This window comes from Serinus canaria, chromosome 14 (genome assembly GCF_022539315.1).
Source record: "Serinus canaria isolate serCan28SL12 chromosome 14, serCan2020, whole genome shotgun sequence".
NCBI classification, from domain to species: domain Eukaryota; kingdom Metazoa; phylum Chordata; class Aves; order Passeriformes; family Fringillidae; genus Serinus; species Serinus canaria.
This window is the reverse complement of record NC_066328.1, coordinates 8,931,293-8,953,486: the sequence shown is the minus strand read 5'-3', so window position 1 is coordinate 8,953,486 and position 22,194 is coordinate 8,931,293. Positions and strand designations below refer to the sequence as shown.

General features: G+C 36.1%; 1 protein-coding gene across 1 annotated transcript in view; it reads left to right on the top strand.

The window, feature by feature from the left end:
• DNAH3 (dynein axonemal heavy chain 3) overlaps nt 1-22,194 on the top strand; it is a 59,355-nt gene continuing 37,161 nt past the window's right edge. Inside the window, exons 1-27 of the mRNA XM_018915945.3 lie at nt 1-132; nt 1,676-1,795; nt 2,587-2,791; nt 3,158-3,191; nt 3,689-3,869; nt 4,359-4,548; nt 5,035-5,230; nt 6,143-6,268; nt 6,993-7,188; nt 8,465-8,644; nt 9,018-9,154; nt 9,309-9,414; nt 9,987-10,165; nt 10,442-10,626; nt 11,938-12,061; nt 12,633-12,789; nt 14,550-14,694; nt 14,976-15,187; nt 15,446-15,537; nt 15,965-16,079; nt 16,594-16,710; nt 16,889-17,068; nt 18,154-18,290; nt 18,930-19,131; nt 19,706-19,798; nt 20,105-20,215; nt 21,835-21,949. Coding sequence (XP_018771490.1) covers nt 1,691-1,795; nt 2,587-2,791; nt 3,158-3,191; nt 3,689-3,869; nt 4,359-4,548; nt 5,035-5,230; nt 6,143-6,268; nt 6,993-7,188; nt 8,465-8,644; nt 9,018-9,154; nt 9,309-9,414; nt 9,987-10,165; nt 10,442-10,626; nt 11,938-12,061; nt 12,633-12,789; nt 14,550-14,694; nt 14,976-15,187; nt 15,446-15,537; nt 15,965-16,079; nt 16,594-16,710; nt 16,889-17,068; nt 18,154-18,290; nt 18,930-19,131; nt 19,706-19,798; nt 20,105-20,215; nt 21,835-21,949 — 3,820 coding nt within the window. The 5' untranslated portion in view covers nt 1-132; nt 1,676-1,690. The remainder of the gene's footprint in view (nt 133-1,675; nt 1,796-2,586; nt 2,792-3,157; nt 3,192-3,688; nt 3,870-4,358; nt 4,549-5,034; nt 5,231-6,142; nt 6,269-6,992; nt 7,189-8,464; nt 8,645-9,017; nt 9,155-9,308; nt 9,415-9,986; nt 10,166-10,441; nt 10,627-11,937; nt 12,062-12,632; nt 12,790-14,549; nt 14,695-14,975; nt 15,188-15,445; nt 15,538-15,964; nt 16,080-16,593; nt 16,711-16,888; nt 17,069-18,153; nt 18,291-18,929; nt 19,132-19,705; nt 19,799-20,104; nt 20,216-21,834; nt 21,950-22,194) is intronic.

The following is a 22,194-nucleotide window of genomic DNA, read 5'->3' as shown; positions in this document are numbered from 1 at the left end:
ATGAGTCTCTCATTCTTTTCCAGTGTGTGTAACAACAAGGATGTTCACACTGAGGGAGAGGACCAAAAAATTCTAAGCAAATAGAAAAGCCAAAGCAGAATCAAGCCAACAGAGAGCCTGAGTCTCCTGAGGGTAAGTTCCTTCTGCAGTGACTGTGAAAGATCAATAACTTTGTCAAAACTTCAGATGCAATGGGCCATTACTGGTGGTTAGTGGTTTGATATTGGAAGAAAGCTTATTAATAGACACATGTTCTTGTTAAATATTCTTTGGACTTAATCCTTTATACCATACTTTTTATGAAGGATTTCTTTGTTCAAATATTAGGTGTTTGAAAGGTTACTTGGCATATAAGTCACGAGTTGTTTTAGGATGAACGATGGCTCTTTTAATGACTCTTGTACCTTTAAGAATGAATGAATGAATGGATATCCTAATGAACTGTATCATTTATTCATTTTTAAAGTACCCCAAGGCCCAATCCTTCAGTCATTAATCAAGAGGAATTCATGCTCTCTTTAATGAGTTATGTCTGGCAGTGATAATGTCTTTATTTCTGTGTGTGTGCAGGCATGCTGAGGAATACCAAGGAGGTAAATCAAATCAGTCCTTTCTCAAATTTTATTTCTAAGTGGGCTCTTCTTTGATATTGAGGAGGGCACAATTTTGTTTGCTAGAAACTAGGTTCCAGCAGCCTCCTTTTTCAGTGATACATCAGAAAACAATAACCATGTGCCGAAAGTGTGTTAAAATTATGTAAAAAAAAAGATTCTATCTTATTAAAACATAATTGTATTGGGTAATAACTTCATTTTCCATGGTGATTTAACTCACTGGTGTTCAGATACAGCACACTTCCACCTCCTTTTTCTCATAGTGTCACTATGTATTCAGGAAATTGTTCCTTGTGAATCTCCTAAACAAGTTTGATTTAGGAAACTCAGAACAGACTGTGGGTGAGGCTTTGGGCTCTGCTAAGGAAGGTTGCTATTCAAAAGCATCTTAAAACGCTGTGAGGTTTAATAATTTTGTGAATATATCCTGACAGAACTTTGTATGGCATCCTGGAGGCCATCTCAAAGTATCAACACCTTGAAGAGGTGAAACCTAATTCTAAAACATGTCAGATATCCTGCAGTACCTTTGTAGTACAACACTTTGCAGAGTACTTGTGAGTAATTTGTTTTTCCAGCAGCATCCTGGTAATAGCTTCTTCTATAAACGGCTCCTTGTAGACATTAAAAGAATCTAGAGGGTTTTTTTCCCTCCCCTGTGTAATACAGTTCACACAACTTGGACTGTTTCACTGTCAAGTTGGCAGTCTGGTAGGATTTAACATTCTAATGTCCAGAGTTTATACTGTTAGAAACAAACATGTGGAGTTTTTAGTATAATTTAAAGTATTTAACTAATTTTAAGTATTTTTCAGAGATATAAAAATAAGATTTTTTTTTAAACTGGCATGTACTGGTGTTTAGAAGTTTTATAAAATGACTGCAAAAAACATGTTTTGATGAGGAACCCACCACAAAGAATGGCTGTTTCCTTAAAATTTGAAAATTTGCCATATGTAATTTTCGATGAAAACTGAAGGACTCTGTTCCTTCTTCATGAATCTCTTTTGAAACAGAGTATTTAATAAATATCTTTGAAGTTGCTTTTCATTTCTGTCTAGTCACAAAACAATTCCATGTGCAATATGAGTCATCGAACCCAGTCAGTGAAATCATCGTTCCGGCGCACACCTACACCTGCTTCTGCTTCTGCTTTAGATGCATCTTCAGACTTGTATGAGGTATGTGCTCTCTCCCCTGCTGGCAGGGTATGCACACATTCCATATGCTGGCAAATTCCCATTCTTTGCAGTGGGGTTTAGTGGGCATGCTGGTCCTGGATCAGAGGTTGAACTTGATGGCCTTGGAGATCTTTTCGAGCCTTAATGATCCAATGATTCCAAGTATATTCATGATTGTATCCCTTGTACTTTTATCTCTGAGGGTATTTTGAGACATGCATCTCACTTGCCTGTGAGCTATCTTGGTAAAGTTCAGGCATTGGGACTGATGAAAAGTCCATCAAGAAGTCACCTCAGAAAACATGGAATGAACAGACAAAAGTCTATTACAAATCCTTACTGATGTGAGAGAAAGACAAGAGCTGAATTTGTTAACTTGTACTATTCTTCAACTATTACAAGGACTGAGAGTAAAGTAGATAGGTAATTAGCAAAGGCCTAAGGAGTAGCAATTTTCTAAATCAAAGCAAATATAAGAAAAGAAGCAAGGTAGAGATGTGGGGAAGTAGAAAGAGCTAGATAATGTACTGTCTTCTCTTATTTATAAAATATACCTTGATTATCCAAAAAAAAAAAAAAAAAAAAGCCTGAGTATGACTGAAGGGTTCTGTAAAATTCTCCTTATTCATGTGGAGAGCACAGTGATCTGAAAAAAATGGGTGGGCAAATGCATGTCTGACCTATGTATTTGCTTTTTGTACTAATTGATGTTTAATCCTGTTCTAGCCCTAAAAAGGCTTTTTAAATTACTGTGCTTTGTAAAACTTTTCCTTTTGTTTTTCCAATTTCAGCTTGTCCTTCAGAAAAGCCGTTATCCTCCTTTGATGCAGGAGTCATCATGGACTTTGGCAGCTCCCTTCAAAGAACAGCCTCACTACCGAAGCCCAAGTGACTCCATAGCTAATAACTACACTCCTACTGCACGGGATTTAAAATTAAAAAATATCAAAAAAATGAAGTCCTTTTCAATGATAGAGATGTCACAGCCTTCACTGTGTATCCATATTTGAATGTGTTTATAAGTTTAGGCTGGCTTGTTCTATGTGTTGTTATCTCTAATTCTTTATCTGCTAAAGCATCAGCTCTGGAAAACATCACTTATCCCTAATGAACACTTACAAGGTTATCACCTCAGAGTCAGTATAGACAAATTTGCCAATGCATGATAACTTCAATAAATGTTTTACATTTACTAGTTAGGTTCATCCCTCCAAATAACCACATGCAGTGCTTCTCTGTGACATTGTATTTTTTTTCTTATTTCATTACATGATAATTATCTTAGTTCTGTTTTTCACCAATATGAAATATCTTATTTGAAAAAGATACCTGTATGTGATTTTTCTGAGCTGAGATTTAAAGCTGCAAAGAAAAAGAGGCGATGGAGTTCTGACAGGTAATGTACTGTAATGTTATAAAGATACAGATTATTACAGTAAATCTGGTTTCAGTTGTGATTTAATGTTTCTTTTTACTGAATGCTGTGTTAAGCATCTAAGCATGAGAAGTTAAGGCCCCACAAAAAATGTATGTGCATCAAGACTGGCTTTTGAGTCACAAGATTTTAGTAAGATAATCACATGAAAATGCATTACAATATTGGGCAACCTAAGTAACTGTCCTAGTAAGTTTGACTCTTGATAGAACTGCTCATAAAATACTGCCTGAGTGATACTGGGCAATTGTAAGGATTGTATGCTTGCATCCTTTATGTTAAAGTAGTATATTGTCTTATGCAATTTAATGAGAGGTTTTTTATTGAATAATTGAAATACTTCCATATGCCATACTTGTCCTCAGTGTAGCACAAGTGGTCTAAATAATCCTTATCATCTGTCCTTAAACATTACTGCTTCTTTATTCACCAATCTTGTATCCTTTTTTTTCCAAAAGTACTTTGTTAAAGAGTGTGAGTCGCATTTCACTGAGTGTACCTGCTCATACACCAGAACTGCATGTAATAAATTATACAAACAACCAGCCACTGACCCCAGAAGAACAATTTGCTCTCATGGATTTACATGAGAAGGAGATAAGTAAGCGAGAAAAGATACCTTCAAGTGATGATTTAGAGGTATTTATATAATTTCTTTTTAAGATGAAAGTAACAGTAGTAATCATCTGAAAGATATCTAGAAACTGTTTACTAAAAGGTAGCTGAGAAAAGCAGTCAGTACATGAGGATTAGGAGATGTAAATACTCAGTATAGCAAACTGCTGTTAAATATTGTCAACTCCTTTTTCATTTGTTTGTAGCTACTGTGATTTTTGTTTGCAAGTTAAGTATGTTCCCAAATGTTTAACCTCTCATGTTGTTCTTTTTTGATCAGTAATTTAATATGCTGAACTGAGTTCTAGTGGTCTGTGTGCTTGCATCAACCAGTGGACATATTGTAAAGATGTCAGTGCTTTAAAAGGAACATAGATAGATACCCAAAATCCATTTTATTCAAACTCCTTTCAATTACAGAAAAGTGATAGAAAAAGCTAAAAATACTTTGTAGTAATTAATTATCTGTCACAAAATTCATACAATAAGTGTAATCTTTTAAAAATTTTTTAGCGGTACTGTCACTACATATATAATGGAGTGCGAGAAGACATGCTGGCACCTCAGGATAAGGAAGTGGTGAATAAAATTTTAAAACGTTTTCCAATTCACATTTTTCCTGGCCCAGAGCCAGAGGAATTCGTGGCACGTTTAAAAGAAGAGATCAGGAAAGACTATCGTGTCAGCCTCATGAAAGCCATTGGTAAGACTCACAATCTCTGAGCAGTTCCAACTGTGTAGACATTTACTGTGCTTTGAAAGCAAATCTCCTTCTATTCTTAGCGTTCCATGGAGAATTCCTTTGGGGTCAGTAGAACTACAGTGGATCTCTGAGAGAAAATAACCTGTGATCATGCTATAGAGCATTCAACAGTTTCATCTATTTATGAAATCTTACATCCCACCAGGTGGAGAGATGGAATGAAAAATTGTTTCTTCTGTCTCCTATTTTTAGAATCAGGACCGATTCTCTCTTTTTTTGTTTTTCCTTTAATAGTTTTAGAGTCAAATTTGTAATTTGGTTATTGTGCTGTAATTTATGCTAAAAGCATACAAATGTAACTATGTGACTATGTTGTTTTAAATGTGCAGAATTCTAATTCTTCCTGATCTATGAAGATATAGTGGTTTTGAATGTAGGTTTTGGTTATATATGCAGTCTAACCATGATATATATGATTTGTTCTAGTTGATTATATCTTGTTGGATCCAGCTGAGAGGAAGAGACTTTCTATTCAAAGCACCCCACGTCCTTTTCCCCGGAGAGTTGTCTGTGCACCAGTCCCATGGCACAGCTCTTACAAAGAAACAAAAAGTTGGAATGAGAGCAATCTGTTCATAGTGAATTCAATGATGCCCACTTTGCAAGAGCTCTGGCTTTCTCAGTAAGATGGCTTGTTCATAGGACCTTAATGAAATGTAGCATATTTTTATTCAATGATTTGATTAGAGTGCATCTGCTGACTTCTCTACAGAGAATCCTGGGGGAGCCACTAGATAGAAAGTGGCAAAATATATCTGTTTTCTAAATAATTCCAATTTTTTGAGCCTCTTAGAATTTCAGCATAACATGTTTGTTTCCTGCAATCACTGAATGAACATGTGTTGAATGATGTGAAAAGATCATCCCCTTTGTTAAAAGGTGCTATGCCTGAATTAAGATCCAGTGCTCAAGTAAATGGTGATTTGGAATTCTCATCCTGGTTGCTGTTATGAACAATATTAATTCTTAAAACGGAATATCTTTAAAATATTTGTAGTTGAATTTGCCCTGGGGACATTTGAAAATTGAGATATCTTATCCTAAAAAGTTTAATATGGTAATTAGTAATTCTGAGAGTGGTTTTTGCATTTAAGAAACATTTGCAGGAATTTAAGCTTGTGTGTTACAGGCTGTGATATATACCATGCTGCTGAAATGCCATTGTTTTCCCCATAGAGTAGTCAGGATAGATACTTAATAATATGGAATAGAAGCAGTAGGTTTCATTCTGTATCTTCTTTAATGACTGGATGCACTAATGAATCTAGAAAAAGGAGAAGGCAATTTTAGCAAAGAATTAAGAGTTTTAAATACAGCAAGTACAACTAAAATTTGTGAAACCCTTTACGTTTGTTGATAGAAAAACCCAATCAGAAATGCACTTGTTTGACAGCTTGGTGATGGAGCAATACTTACAAATGAAATTACATTTTTAGTGTTTGTAATACACTTGAGGCCTTCCTGACTATATTTGATGGATGTTTTTTCTTAAACAGTATTCCCTGAGGATCTCCTCTGTGTTCCCCTCCCCTAGGTACAGCCACCTGCGGTTTGTTCGCACTGCAGAGGTGCTCTGTGGCCAGCTGCCACTGCTGCCCGCGGAGTTCGAGGACGTAGTTCGAAGGCACTGCGTGGAAGCTCGGGATATCCTTCAGCACAAGTCAGTGCCAGATCTGGCAGCTGTAGCTAAATAGAATATCACAGGGTCTGACTTACATCAGGGCTCGTTTTTAAAACAGATCTTAGAGATGACAGCAGTCCCAGCCACAAGGCTGCCAAAGCAAAGGGGGGAATAGCCCTCAGAGGAATAAACACTGGGACACTGTCAGAGCCTTTGGAACTGCAAGAGTGCTTGTGCAAGAATAAATAGTAATAAAATATGAATAAATGGAGACTGGAATTCAGAAGGTTTCTAACTGTGAGAAGGATGGAGTCTATATCTGTAAAAATGGTTATGGAAAATCTTTTTTTTTTTAAATTACAGAAATCAGTCAATTTAAGAAAGAGAATATATGAGACACATGATGGAAAGTGTTTGGATTCTGCTGCCTGAGATATCTTCCAAACTTGTTTCTCATTTAATGCTAATAATTGACTATTGTTTCACAGTCAATAAAACAATATAATTTACTGTTGTTTTGTCTATTACTATTAATTTAAACTAATCATAGCGATCCATTATAACAAGCATCCTTAGCTTTAAAACTCAGATTTCCTCAAAGTCCTGGAAGGTCTTCAAAGTTTTGTTTGGTATCTAATTATCAATTCTCTTCTAGCCCTTTGGATTTTACTCATTCTTTGGGTAATTTCTGAGTTAACATTTCATCGCAAGGAGCAAAGTAAGACTAACAAGCCTTTAAAAACTTTGTATTATTTCACTATAGGTGGATTCCAGCTTGTGCATCTATTTTTATTGATCAGAAACATATGTGGCTTCATTTAGCTCCTCAAAGGGACTCTGATTCCTCTAAGAAAGTTGAAGGCTACTTTAGCTCCGTGGCAGCTCTGATGTCATTACAATTGCGTGAGATGGTTATTAACTCCTTAGAAGATCTTCTTGCATTTTTTATGATCCACAAGGTATGTGCATCAGGTATATGTATAATTTTCTGTCTTGCATGGAGATAATTCATATAGCCATGAAATCTAGTGCTCTTTGAAGGCTAAAATGTCCCAAATGGCTCTTGCCTCCATAAAAAATGGCTCTATCCTTCAAAGGCTTGTGTATACTCAGTGGATTTTTTGCATGGTCAAGAACCGCTGACTTGACTGATCACATGGCAGGTCTAGGATTACAAGGAAGAGTTAGTAGCAGATTTCAGCTCAGTCTGGACTGAGTGTGCATTTATCTTAGTTTAGTTTAGGTTTTATTTAGTTTAATTTTCTTGGTCTTAACCAGTTACAGTATTTTTCTGAAAGCACAGAAATTACCCCTTTGAAGACAAAAGTGTGCACAGTCACGTGTGTAATCTTTTGCAGAGGTGATTTATGGGTGTGCTGTCCCTGTCTATACCCAGTGAGTGCCCAGTATTATTTCAAGTAATGCACAGAATTACAAGAATAATCATTGCACCATGGGAGTTCTTACCACTGTGTTGCCTACCTTAAAGTTGCTTCTTTGATGAAATGAGTTTTTTAAATATAGGATCACCCAGGACCTACCTTGATAAGACAAAATTAATAAATATGGTCGGTTAAATACTGCATTGCAGAGGATCAATTGAATCACTTGCTTGATGCAATTTACTGTCAGACCTTGCACTAAGCCTTGCCACTAAGCTTTGCATCTGGATGATGATTGTGTGGCTAATGGTTGAGTTTTTAATTTTTTTTTTAGTTTCATCTGGTGGGTTGGTTTGGGTGGGCTCTTCTATTTGTTTTGTTTTGTTGCTTGTTTTGTAATTTTTTTTTGACTCATTATAACACCTGCATTATGAGTGTAGTCATGGATTAGGACTCCATTATTGTAAAGGCAATTTGGGGGTAGAGCACTTCTTACTGGCCATAAAATTAAAGGCAATTAAAACTAGATTCTACAGTTTATTTCTGATAGATGTTATAGATTACTTTTAAAAAATAAATTATGTTCTGTATTGTAATAGTGATGTACTTCTGTTATGTAAGAGGAAAGGCAATTAGGCTTAAATCCAGTTTCTTAATTCTAGCTTTTATGGATTCATTTAGGAGTCAGCACCATAGGATCTTGTTTGAAACATCAGGTTTTTTATAAATATCAGGGAAGATGATCCCATTGTTGTTGTGTAGTAAGGATATTTGGGGAGTTTGAACAGTTTAAAAATTTTTATTCCTATAGCTCACTTTCTTGTTCTGTAAATTTTTCCTTCTTTTCCTTAAGGATGGAAATGACTTTAAAGAACCATATCAAGGAGTGCAGTTCTTCCTATCTCAGATACTCATAGTCAAACTCCGTGTGAAAGAGCCTGATATTGTCTTTGAGCCACCTTTGGGAGCATGTTGGGAGTTAATCAGTCATTGCTTCCAGAAGATCCTGCAGAGTGCTGAGGAGCTCCCAAAGGTGCTGGATAAGTTATAGCTGCATACAAAATACAATATTAATAATAACTATCTATAATAGAAAAAGTTATGAGGCTGAAGACTGACATAGAAGATAAAGATGAGGATTGTGAATCATGAACTGTGCAAGCTTTTATTTACAGAAGATATTTTTCAGATTCAAGTTATATTGAAGCACTGGTTTGATTTTCATATAGTTTTCACACTATGAGTAACTAAGTGTTAATTATGGATCAGAGCATTTTCACATTGCACTGTTTTTACCAAATAATGATTTTTTTAATGTACTAGGGGAATGGGTAATAGAATACTTTTTTTAAAAAAAAATTTGCTATTCTGTGTCTTGTTACAGTATTTGTAATGATTTCCTTTAGGTAGAGAAACTTCTGTTTCCGGAATTACAAAGAGGTGATCTCACTCTCAATACAGTCAAACCACAAGAGTCATTGTTTTTAGAGTATATAAACAAACTTGAAAAGATCTTTGAAAGCAACATAGTTGGTCCACAGAAGTAAGTTTTGGCTGGTAACTCCCATGCCCTTCCAAACTCTCAGTTTCATAGCACTGTCCATTTGACTTAATAGTTTGAGCATGTTTGTTTCTTTCTATAGAGGAACTTTGCATCAGAAACTTATGTTTGTTTTTTGTGGTCTTCTGTGTTTAAGGTATTTAAATGTGTACAGCAAGTACAGCAATCTTTTGAACAACAAATCACGGCAAGATGTCTCAAAATTTTTGGAAAAAGTTCCTTCTTTAGATGCTTTAACTGAGGTAATGTGTTCCTGACAAGTGCAGCATGTCCTTACAGCTGCTAAAACATCACACATGACTTCCTAACTTATTGCCTTAAGAACAAATCACTTATTTTACCCTTGGGAATACTAGGGAGTGATTAATTTACATAGCCCCTTACTTCAGGGCTGCTGTGCAAGTGTAGGAGGAGGTTTCTTTATAACCTTCTTCTGTCAGTTTTGCTGTTCTTTCTTAGCAGAAAGGCTGCCTAGAGTATTTGGTCAATCTGAATCTTGACCAAATGCTTGTCTTTTAAATGTCTTGTCCTCAGTCAGCCATGTCTATTCTTCCCTTTACATCCCTGAGTTAGCATATGGCTAAATGCTTCCCTAGGCAGCTTGGGGTCTTCCCTACTTTGGCAAATTACTGTGCAAAGCCTTCAGCCCTGGAATCTGTGGATTAGAGCAGGTCTCTGGAAAGATAAAAATGAGTTTCCCTTCTTCTGTTAAGAATAAATGATCCAGTTTGTTGGAAGAAACTATTCATTGTGTCAGATTTTTCAGCTATAGACTTTCAGGAAAAATAACAGATTTATTATATTCTGTTCTTAGAAGATTGACAGCTTCACAGAACTGAAAGGAGAGATTGCTTCTATGGATATCACTGTTCCTCTGGCCATGTTCTGTCTGGATACTCTACAACTGCATGAGGAGCTCTGCAGTCGGACCCAGAATCTGAAAGACACATTGATTGAATTTGAAGTGATGGAAAACAGACAGCTAAATCAAAGGTACCTGTTTGCATGGATGGTTCTTGGTGTCTGCCTGCACTGATGCTGTATCATCTGTGGATGAGATACCTTTACTCATCTGCTGGGGTTTTTAGTGCTGACCAGACAAGTGCAAGGTGGGCAGCCTGGCTGAACGGGGAGCTTTGGATAGAACTCACAGGGAAAAAAAAAGAAGTTCAATGTATGAAGAAACCTAATTTTTTTTTTCTAAGACAAAACTGCCTCTCTCTTCATCTACAATCCCAGTGATATGTCTGTTCTCTTTTTTTGTTGAAGAATATGTGATGACTTTAACTTTATTGCAAAGAGAATGAGTGAGGTGCCTCAGAGCACTGAACAGCTAGTGGAATCTGAAGCATTCTTGAAGAAATCCAGTGAAGTTACTGTTGTTAAACTGAAAAAGGATCTTGAAAAAGCAGCACACAGGCTGCAAATCCTCATGGACTATGCTGATCTCTCTGGTATGTCTAACTACAGAATATAAAATTTCCATATAAGAATATTTATATATAAATAATGGGCTTTGCATGCCTAAATGTTGCATTTCCTAGGGTGCTAATGGAAGGTTCCAAAAGAGATAGGAAGGAAATAAAAAGAATTCAATAGAGGCCAAAATGTACCAGTGCAGCAAGGAATGATAGAGGAATGACACATAACACAGAGCTTTTTGACCTGTTTTAGGAATTATCAGGTCAATGTTATGTAATCTGGCCAAATGATGTTACACCTCTGTGTTATTAAATAAAAATTCTCCACATAAAAGCCATCCAAAAAGCCACGTGCCAAAGGCTCTATGACAGCATGTAGAAAGTGTGAGAACTTGCATCTCTGCAGCTGAGGATTAGATCAGAACAGGCCATTTAGTGGCTTTGCTGTCATGGTTTGCTGTTAGTTAATATGAAGGCTGTTCTCTAAGACTGAAGATACATCTGGAGAAGTTACTTTTAGTTTGTGTTTTTATCCAAAGCAAAAATGTAATTCACAGATGCAGTCTGTTATTTGCTGCCCCTAAAAAGGGAGAGCAGTTAAATGAATGCAAACCTGTTTTAGTGTCAGAACAATACTGTTTCCTTAAGCAGAATACACCTTGGATCAGACAATGATAGAAATAACAAGGATATTTCATGTTTAATAAACATGAAGTAAGACTTCATTATTCATGAAAATTAGGATGCCTATGGAAGCCAGGACAATTTTCTGTTACATTTTGGACTGGAGTATTTGCAATTCAGTATTTCTTAATTACATTTTCACAGTAGCTGGGTTTATAAACATGTGTCCTACATTAGTTATAATGACCTAAGTGCATTGAGCAACAGACAGATATGGAGATGTGTGCTCATCTTGTAGTTGTGATGCTCTAGCTTTTGTGAATGATTCAGCATTTGCAGATTGAGGACTAAGAAATGGTTTAAACATTTATTCACCTTATGTAGGTATAATATTCATTTTTTTAGGAGTGGTCTCTCTGTGTGTAGTTGAATGGAATTGATATTCTGGAATATCTGTTCTTACTAACTGTCTCTGCCTAGCTAAAATCTTATTTAGATAATTTCACATTCTTAACTTGATTTTAAAGTTTTGCTGTCAGACTTGTTTTAGGGAATAGTTTCTTTGCAGTAAAGATAATCCAGCCACCAGTTTCTTTGCTTATTCCTAAACATAGTTTAACTATTTTACTTGTTAGTAGCCATTCTATTATATAATAACCATTCTATTAAATCATTGGTTAAAAGGTATTTTCTTAAAGGTGACTATATTTTTTATTTTAGATGAGGACATAAACCTGAACAGCACAGTTTTCCTTTGGCTTGATGAGATAAAGAAAATATTTGAAAGCACTAAAAAAATGTTGTCTGACAGGAGGATTCAGGTGGAGAAGGCATTGTTTGAAAGGTATGGTGTTAAGTAATTTTTTTTCACTGGGTATTTTTAAAGAAAAGAAAAATCTCATTATGAGTAGGAGGGAGATAATTTCAAAGACAGAAAACTTAGAAGGAACCTGAGAAAGTAAGGAATGAATCTAGCTTGTAGTATTATGTAGATTTCTGAAAAATACTATTGATAAGGGTGGATTTGAGTATCCCTACACTTAAATAGATCTGGAAGAAGGAATGGAGGATTGGTCCAGAATATTCATAATTTTATATTGTTATATTGATTAGTACAACAGTATACATAGTTTTGTTACATAGTTCTCACTCTTCCTTTATTTTCTCCAGGTAGTAGAGGTAGCAATTGTTAGTAAAGTAAATCAATTGTGAGGGTTGAAAATGAACCATGAATTCTAATCCTGTGAACTGCATAATATTGGTATCAGTGATTAGTGAGCTTTCACTGGCATCTGTGTTTTCACTAGTATTGAATCAGATTTCGTGTGACAGTGCCTGTTGTAATTAATAAAATAAATGAAGCCTGAAAAGGAATGAAACGCAACATCATATTACCTTAGCTATCTTTATCTTAGGTGTTCTCAGTTTAAGGAAACTCTTGAAGTTTATAATAAAGAATTAGAAAGCTTCAAAAAGCGGGGAGATATCGTGACTCTAGAAGAATTGAGGAAGAATACTGAGAAGTTGGAAAAGTTAAATAAGAATATAGCTGATGCTCTAGCAGAATTTGAGGTTAGTATTTATGAACTGAGTATGGAGTGGGTTACAATGTGCTGCATGAGCAAAAGTTTGGTTCCTGCCCTGATTTTTTTTTTTCAGTGTTCTGTCCATATATTGTTAAGATGGCTTTAAAATTTCCAAATTCACCAAGATGTGGCAAATATCTTCATGTGCCTATATGCTGATTTGTCCCGGCTACTGAGTTGAAGAGCAAATTTTGGGAAAAATATTTCAGGGAGTTTTTAAATTGAAATAATGAATTTCAGTGTTTCCAAGCAGTCAGTAGTACCAAGATGGTATCCAGAGAAAACAATTTTTCTGGCAGAGTTGGCAGAGGCAGAATGTAAGGGAGCTGGCATTTTTCCTGAATCATGGTTTGTGCACTGGAGCTGTGTTTTCAGTCACTCTGCTTGTTCTCTAATTAAAACCAAATGTTTTTCAGTTGTTTGTATAATTTCCATTTAATGCTGATAGGCATTAAATATACATTTTAACACATAACACAAATTTTAAATGCTAAAAAAAAAACTGAAGACCAAGATTTCTAGGTTCCATTCAGGTCTCTCTGTCCAATTTACTGTATCATCCTAAGTTGAACAGTTTGTCTCAGCTGTGACTCTGCTGGGAAATTAGAAGGGCTGTCTTTGAGAGATCTCACAGGCATTGTGAGGCTTAATTAATCTTCTAAATCACAGTGAGAGAATGAGATTTCTCCATATATGGAGCCATAAGGTCAAGATTTTAATTAAGTCCCACTCAAAAGAAAAAATGGAACCAATTAATTGAGTTTAGAATTTAAATAAACTGGTAGTTCTACACATCAACACTATTAATCTGATTTAAATGCATCTAGTAAATTTAATTAGTGTGAGTTTACAGCACAGATATGCTGTTATAGGTAGATCAGAACAACTAATTAAGCCCAAGTTTCTTAATACATGATTGCAATGAGAGGTGTGTCCACACAATTTAAATGACATGACAATTAGCTCAGTCAATACATGAATTTAAATACTGTCTTGGAATATGAATATTTATGTTTTTTCTGCCTGCAGCTCACATTGAATGATTGCAAGTTTTATGAAAGGCCTGTTAGCATTATGAAAGCACAGACTCAGGACTCAATCTGAATTCAGAGTCCACATTTCTGACAGCATTTCTCTGTGCTTCACCTCCCTACATGTAAAATGAAAAAGACAATACTTTTTTAAAATCTAAATCTTTGCACATTGATTTCTACTGTAAGATATTTGGATGAAGACAATGTCTTACCGTGAATACACACAGCAATTAATACCTGTTTTGGTGGGAGCTCCCAGATAATTCTGTAAAAGAAAAAAACCTAATCACAAGTTTTAAAAATATCCTACAGGCCTCTCCAACTGAGGGGCTTACATTTAGATTTCACTGTGGATTGGAAACTTATGAGCCTTGTTTTCACTGAATTCCATGGTACATTTTCTTATTCTAAAATAGATTTGGATTTTAAAATTTATTTGAGTAGTAAAAGATACCCAAAAATGCTAGGTTAACCATTGGACTTGATTTTAGAATGTTTTAGGCTGGAAAATACCTCTATGATTCTATGAAAAAAGCAGGGGAATTTTCAAGAACACCGTTACTTTATGCACCTAAAATTCATGCCTGTGTCAACAAATCTGTCTGGATTTAAGACATGTCAAATAATTCTGTACACTACTGTCTGTTCAGAAGTTTAAACAACAATAGGAATTTTTGATGGGAATAACACACTTTTCTTTTTCCCCCTAAAGGGTATTAATTATGAAGAAGATTTGCTTGGGCAGGAGAAGAGTCAATTTCCTCTCTTGCAATCTATAATTACAACCAAAGAACCTTTTGAGCAGCTTTGGGTAACAGCATATGCTTTCCATACCAAATCTGAGGAATGGATGAATGGTGAGGCTTTGATGTTCATTTGAAGGAACCTGTTATTTGCAGTTAGTTAAGTAGAAGCTGAGAGAGTTGATTAGTCATGAGAAAATAATTTTAAGGAATAAATGCTGTTAAGCAGTGTGAAATAGAGTAACTGACTTGGATTTTGCATTAAGATGATTTTTTGTAACACAGTTGATTTCCAGTTAGAGGACAATGATGAAAAATAGCTGTAATTAAACCACCCTGGGAATCTCCTTGTGCTGAAGTGCCTGCTGTGCTTTTTTTTATGCTGCTATATTCAGGACCTCTTCAGCAATTGAATGCTGATGAAATTAATGAAGAGGTTGGAAATATGTGGAGGACCATGTACAAGCTCTGTAAGAGCTTCCCAGATGTGCCTGTGCCCAGGCGCATGGCAGAATCCATGAAATTCAAGCTTGATAAATTTAAACAGCATCTTCCTGTCCTGTTCGTTGTCTGCAATCGTGGAATGAAGGAGAGACACTGGGAGCAGGTACTTTAAACTCTGCTTGAGCTCTGGAGATATTCTTCCATAGACACTGTCAGTCCAATGTCTTTTATCCTGTGACATGATAGATCCAGTTTTTGAAATTTGTAACGTCACAGGCAGAAGCTTCTTTAAATTAATAATTTATTGTAGAAAAAGCAAGTTAGGGTGTTGGGCTAATACTTTGTTAGAATTTGTTGCTTGCTGTTTGAAAGTATTTTACAAAAAGGCATCTTGATAATAGATTTATTTCTTTATTTTCAGATTAGTAAAATTGTAGGATGTGAGATCAAACCAGATGAAAAAACTAATCTTAAATACATGTTGGACTGTGGACTCTCAAAATTTATTGAAGAGTAAGAAGTTTAATCTAGTCTCATTTTTTAGACATTATATTTCATAGTGCAGACACCAAATATTAGTTCTTTTGGGGTTTTGTGTACATGAACATGCTGTATAATCAGCTATAATCTAGCTATATTTATCAAGGTGTGAACTGTCTGTTGTTCTTGTAGCACAGAGGCATAAAAATCCAGTTGTATTCTTAAATCACTTAATTTGCTCATTCAGAATTTTCTGTCTGTATTTGTCTTCCAATTAATGTCAATATTTCTAACTTGGTGAAGCTGAAAGTGAAAAAATATTCCTTGAAGAAAGTGTATGATATTATTAAGAAATTATATGAAAGGTAGTCTCATATGCAGCTATACCTACAACTGCTTTTTATTTTGCTCTTCAGCTATGTTACAAAACATTTCAAATGTATGTTTCATTTCAATTTAGAATAGAACCTATTGGAGGAGCTGCAAGTAAGGAGTATTCCTTAGAGAAATCAATAGAGAAAATGAAATCAGAGTGGGTCAATGTGCATTTTGGTTTGGCCAAGTACAGGGAGACTGTAAGTAAACACTAAATCAATATATATATCTGAAAATAATTACTTTGTTTCTAAATACCAATTGAGAAATATTAGAGGGATGTTGCTGCTGATTCATTGTGGCCCAATTAAAAGTTGTATTTTAGCCCACAGCTGATCAAATGTCTCCATTATTATAACTCCTTTTATGTGGACTTAAGTATCTGGAGAGCTTGTGATCTCATATGCTCATCCTAATAAATCTGTGAGCCTGAGGACTTGCCCAGTATGGAAACTGGGCAAGTTTCCTTGTGTGGAAAGTTGGACAGTAGCAAAATTTTAACTTGCCCAGAAGAAAGAAGAGTCACAGTGCAAAAGATTGAGTCAGAAGGCACCAGCTTCCTATCACAAAACAATCTCTGTCTGGACCTTTGAAACAGAGGTGCACAGAAGAGATTCCATTTGATATCTTCACATGATAGAGTAGGGGGAAGCAGGATGAGTGGTGAAATACAGTGAGTGCCATTTGACTTACCAAAATGTGATGTGTTCACAGGACACCAACATCCTGTCTGCAGTGGATGACATCCAGCTTTTGCTGGATGATCACATTGTTAAGACTCAGACAGTGTGTGGCTCTCCCTTCATCAAACCAATAGAAGCTGAATGTCTGGTAAGGAAAAGCCAGTTTGACTGAGCTTGCATGTCTCATAATAAGCTTTCCTCAAGTGCTTCAGGGTATTTTGACACGATAAAAAACATTAGAGAGTTGGTAACTAAGAACACATATTCATATTTTTTTATTTTTTCTTGTCGTAATTTTGCTTAACTACGAAATGTTTTCATTGCAGGCTTGGAAAGATAAGCTGATTTTAATGCAAGATATTATAGATAGCTGGTTGAAATGTCAGGCAACATGGTTGTATTTGGAACCAATTTTTAGTTCAGAAGACATTATAGCTCAAATGCCTGAAGAGGGCAGAAAGTTTAAGATTGTGGATTCATACTGGAAAAACATTATGACAGAAGTGGTAAGTACTAACATTTCATGAATTGTGCATTTTTTTGCACAGCTGGTAACATGATTATTAATATGATGTGCATACACTGTTCTTTTCTGCAGTTGGGTATTTGGAGTGGAAAATCCTTTGCTAAAGTTCAACAAATTCTAATTTTGCAGTGAAATTTTAGATTGCATCATTGTTACACTGAGATTTCTGTAAAGCTGGATGTTGAAGGGTGAATCATAGCTCAAAGAAAATGAATTCTAAATGTTTTAGTTTTCTTATGGCTAAATGGTCAGAATTAGGTAGAAAGATGAATGATTTGTGCTTTCAGGATCTGGTTCTACTTCACTGACAAGGTACAAAGCTTTGTCTGGATACAGTGAGAGTTTGCATTAGACTTACAGGGTGTACATACTTAAGGAGCAGCTAAATGTTTTTTTTTTCTTGCAATTTTTCTCTAATATGTGACAGCATGGTTATTCAAAAATTTAGTGAATATGAATTGTCAGTAACGTGTCAGGGTAAGGTAATGGGAATAGGAAGTGCAATTTGGTAACCTGTTCAATTCCTGTAAATAAGAAGTTGAGTAAGAGGCCAGACAGTGGTGGTGTGAGCTGTTTGTCAAAAACTGGGAGTGTGTGGTTATATGGTAAAGGTGTTGAAATAATTAGTGTAGCTAAGTAGGAGTTGAGACCTGTCCGACAGCTCAGACTCTCAGAATGATGAGGCTGTACTGAAATAGAGCCCTCTGAAGAGGAGTGTTATCAGAAAGAGAGAACAGGGAATAATTGTCATGTGCTGTGTCTCTGATAGAACTTACTTGTGAGTGGAACACAATGTAGCAAGCTCAAGACACAGGAGCAGGTGCCAAAGATCTTATTTGCTGGTATTTCCTTCATTATTGTCTATGAATTTCAAGTTGGTAAAATTGATTGTCTGAAGAGCAAAACTATCAAATAATGCAAATATATTTAATACCATGAAAACACACTATAGAGAAGAATTACAGCATTTTAGCCTCCTGCAGTATATGTGATTGATGTTACAATTTTAATGTAAAACTTATTGCAATTTTTAGCAGTTTCTGATGTGTGTTTGTTTTTATAAAGGTGAAAGACACAAAGGTACTTGTAGCAACTGATCAGCCCAAGATGTTAGACAGACTTCAGGAAGCAAATGCTCTCTTAGAGGACATTCAAAAGGGGCTGAATACTTACCTGGAGTCGAAAAGATTATTTTTCCCAAGGTAAATTAATGAAACAGGCCTCAGTTAGGAACAAGAAGCTGTAAGCTCTTTCAAACCATTTCTACTGAACTTAAAAGTCTCATTTTATAAACATATGTGGGACACAGTCGCATGCAGCAAAAAATGAAAAGCTGTTCTCATCTCCAGACATAACTCATTTTCCTCAGTTGTGAAATGCCAGAACAGGTGGGGATGGGGAGGCACAATCTGTCTATCACAACATAAACTTGGATTAGAAAGGCATTATTACTTACAGGGTATTTTTGAAGGAGCCTTCCCATGGCTGATATGCAATTATGTCCCTGCCCCACCCTCTTTAGAGGTGTGTGATGTGTGGGAGTTGTTCTTGATCACAAGGAGCAGGATTCAGGGTTTTTACAGGGTACTTAATGGCTGGCTGGAGCCAGCTGGCCTTCTCTCCCTGAGTTTGAGAATCCTTATTCTTCCTTTGCATTGAAATTCTGAAAAAACAGATGTGATGAGTTTTATAATATTAAAAATTGCTTAAGGAAAGGGATTTGAGATAATAATTTCCTCTCTGATACACTAGTATCTTAAGCAACAATAAAACCAATTGTATGAGTAGATACAATTAATGGAAATTTTCATGATTGGAAAGTAATTGTATTTTTCTGGCAGATTCTTTTTCCTGTCTAACGATGAGCTGCTTGAAATACTGTCTGAAACAAAGGATCCACTTCGAGTACAACCACATTTAAAGAAGTGTTTTGAAGGAATTGCTAAACTGGAGTTCACAGAAGATCTGGAGATCATAGGCATGATCAGTTCAGAGAAAGAAATAGTTCCTTTCATAGATAAAATCTATCCAGTGAGAGCAAATGTAAGTGGGTTTTTAATTTTAGTATATGAAATTAGATTAATACATAATACATTGCATAAAGTGCATGGTTTTGAGGGAATTAGGTTTAAACCATTTGGGATCAAAGAGTGAAAGGAGTTTAGGAAGTGAAAGTGCAGACTGGTATTCTAGAATCAAAAGGATTTCCTACAAAAAGAATAAGACATACCAGTTTTGCAGTAAATTCCTCTGAAAGGTGGGGCATGTTGGAAGTTACAGACACTCTTTTCCCTTATCCTGTAGGAACAAAGCATGCCCTGGGTTAAAATGAGCAGGCTTAGCTGATGAGGCAATCTGTGTTTTTTGTTTAAGCTTATATGAAGCATATCCAGCTGTTTCTTTAGCTGGGTTGTCTTTATATACCTGCCTTGAGACCATGTATACTACAGTATTACCATTCATATTTTGGGTAATTTCAACCTTTATTCCTTTTATATACAAAACCCAGATCTGAAGAAAGCATATTTAAGCCTAACATATTTCAAATAATTTGTCATTGAAGAGAAATACAGTCAGGAAATGTGTATTAACTCTTCACTGTTTTTCTTTCTTTAAGGGCATGGTAGAAAAATGGCTTCTGCAAGTAGAAGAAATGATGTTGGCCAGTGTAAGACAAGTTCTTCAAGACAGCATAAAAGGATATAGCCAGGTAATTATTCCTGAACTGGTATAAGTTAGATTTCACAAACAAATACATGTGAATAGATTGCTTAAATTCTTAACCAAGGAAACATGTTTGAAGCTAAGTGGAATCCAGCTCGTCTTGTTCAGTAGTACCAATTTGAAGTTTTTGTCCTGAAGTTTCAGGAAGAAAGGGTATTGAAGCTTTAGATGCTGATTCTAATTTATTTGCAGCATAAGACAAAAGACATTTGAGGAAATTTATTGTTCTCAGTGCCATAATCTAATGTGTTCATATGACTTCTTGTGTTTGAAATTGATCTTTTGGTTTGAGGTTCCTCGGAAAGAGTGGGTGCTTCAGTGGCCTGGACAGGCAGTTATTTGTGTTTCCTGCATTTACTGGACAGAAGAGGTGTCTGAGGCTATAAGGAAAAAAGCTTTACAAGTAAGATTTTATTCTAACTTTCTGTTTCTATGTTCTGAACTCTGATTAATTAAGAGCTCTTTCTGGCAAAGAAGATCCTCAATAAGGTATTGCAATTTCCTCATGCAGTGCTTTATTTTGTTTTTCCTTTTGCATTGGGTCTTAGCAGAGGTTTGTTCCCATTTACTTTGGTGTATATCAGGAGAAATCCTTCTGAAGGAAGTTGTATTACTTAATTTATGAGTGATACTAGTGTGAATTAAAGTACCAAACAAAAAGTGACAGATCATTGTTAAACACTATATCTTTTTATTTCTAATTCCTTTCTTTACATGGGAAGCCTCAGAGAAACAGGCAAGCAGAAATCTCTCTTTACACATGGGTGCAGTTGTTTCAGAGAATCACAGAATCAATGAAGTTGGAAGAGACCTCTGAGCCCATCGAGTCCAACCCATGACCCAGCACCCCCTTGTCAGCCAGACCCTGGCACTGAGTGCCATGTCCTGTCTCCTTAAACACCTCCAGGGACAGTGACTCCATCCTCCCTGGGCAGCCCCTTCCAAGGTCTAATCACTCTTTCTGAGCAGAAATTCTTGCTAATATTCAGTCTAAACTTACCCTGGCACAGCTTAAGACTATGTGCCCTTGTCCTGTCACTCGTTACCTGGGAGCCCAGTCCTCACCTGGCTCCAACCTCCTTTCAGGGAGTTGTAGAGAGGGTTAAGCTCACCACTGATTTCTCTGGTTATTGCTTGACTCTCCTAGTGAGGAAGATGCAGCAGCCAAATGTTTCATTTAATGCAAGAAACTTTTGTTATGTGTTCACAGTGCCTCTGTCACTACAGCAGTTTTAACTATCACTTCACTAGGGCTTTACTCAAACACATGCTCAGGTAGTGGAAATAATTTCTGTTTAATTCAATGGGCTTTTCTGTGATCCTACTTAAGCTGGGTGGATGAAGATTTATTTGGAGATTGTCTGTCAACAGAATGTTTGGGCTGCTTTTTAGATGTTGAAATAGAAAATTATTAATAAACTTTACATCAAATACTACATTTTAATAATGCCTTTTTGTTTCTGTATTCTTACTGAATATCTTAGCTTTGAATTGCCTGCATTGTTTAACACCAGTTGAAGATCTTATTCAATATATCAAGACAGAGCTAAAATGTTTATTACTTTCAGAGAAAGTATCCTGAATAATCCATAGCTGAAGAAAAATGATAAGGAATCACAGAACAGTGAATCACAGAATATAAAGGACCTCTGGACATCATGTAATCCAACACCAGTTTAAAGTAGAGCCAACTAAACCAGGTTGCTAATGGACTTGGTCCCACATGCCCATCATTTCTTGTGTGGGGGAAGCTAAAGCTCCTCTCCCATTGTAGAGTTTTGTTACTTCCATTAGGAAGAAAGATAAGCTTTCTGCTTATAAGCCTTCTTTCAGGCCATAAATATTTTTGCTCATATTAAAATAAAAAGCCAGTATACCAAAGAGAATTTAAAATGTTTGTGTGGTGCCCAGACTACCATTAATATGTTTTGTTAGAGAGGCTGTCTCCATGACTGGACCCACAGGAGCTTAGGAACTGCTGGCTCCAGCACCCCATTGTTGGTTTGTTTGTTTCTGTGGCAGGATTTCTTGGAGAAGAGCAATCTACAGATCAAGGACATAGTTGAGTTGGTGAGAGGAAAGCTGTCCAGTGGAGCCCGGCTGACCCTTGGGGCTCTCATTGTCATTGATGTGCACGGTAATGTGCAGCTGCTGCTCCCCTGGCACATCTGGGGCAGTGCTGCTGTCACTAGCTGGGTGGACTGTTGGAGAGAGGCACCTAAAATGCTTTCTCTAACTTGAATCAGCCTTTACAGAATTATTGCTCAGTTCTGGGCAAATGGGGATTGTTCAGTACTGCACAAGGGTCTCCCATCTACTTAGAACAGACACTGGAATCTAGTTACAATTAAACTGATTCCCTATGCAAAACAATTGCAAATT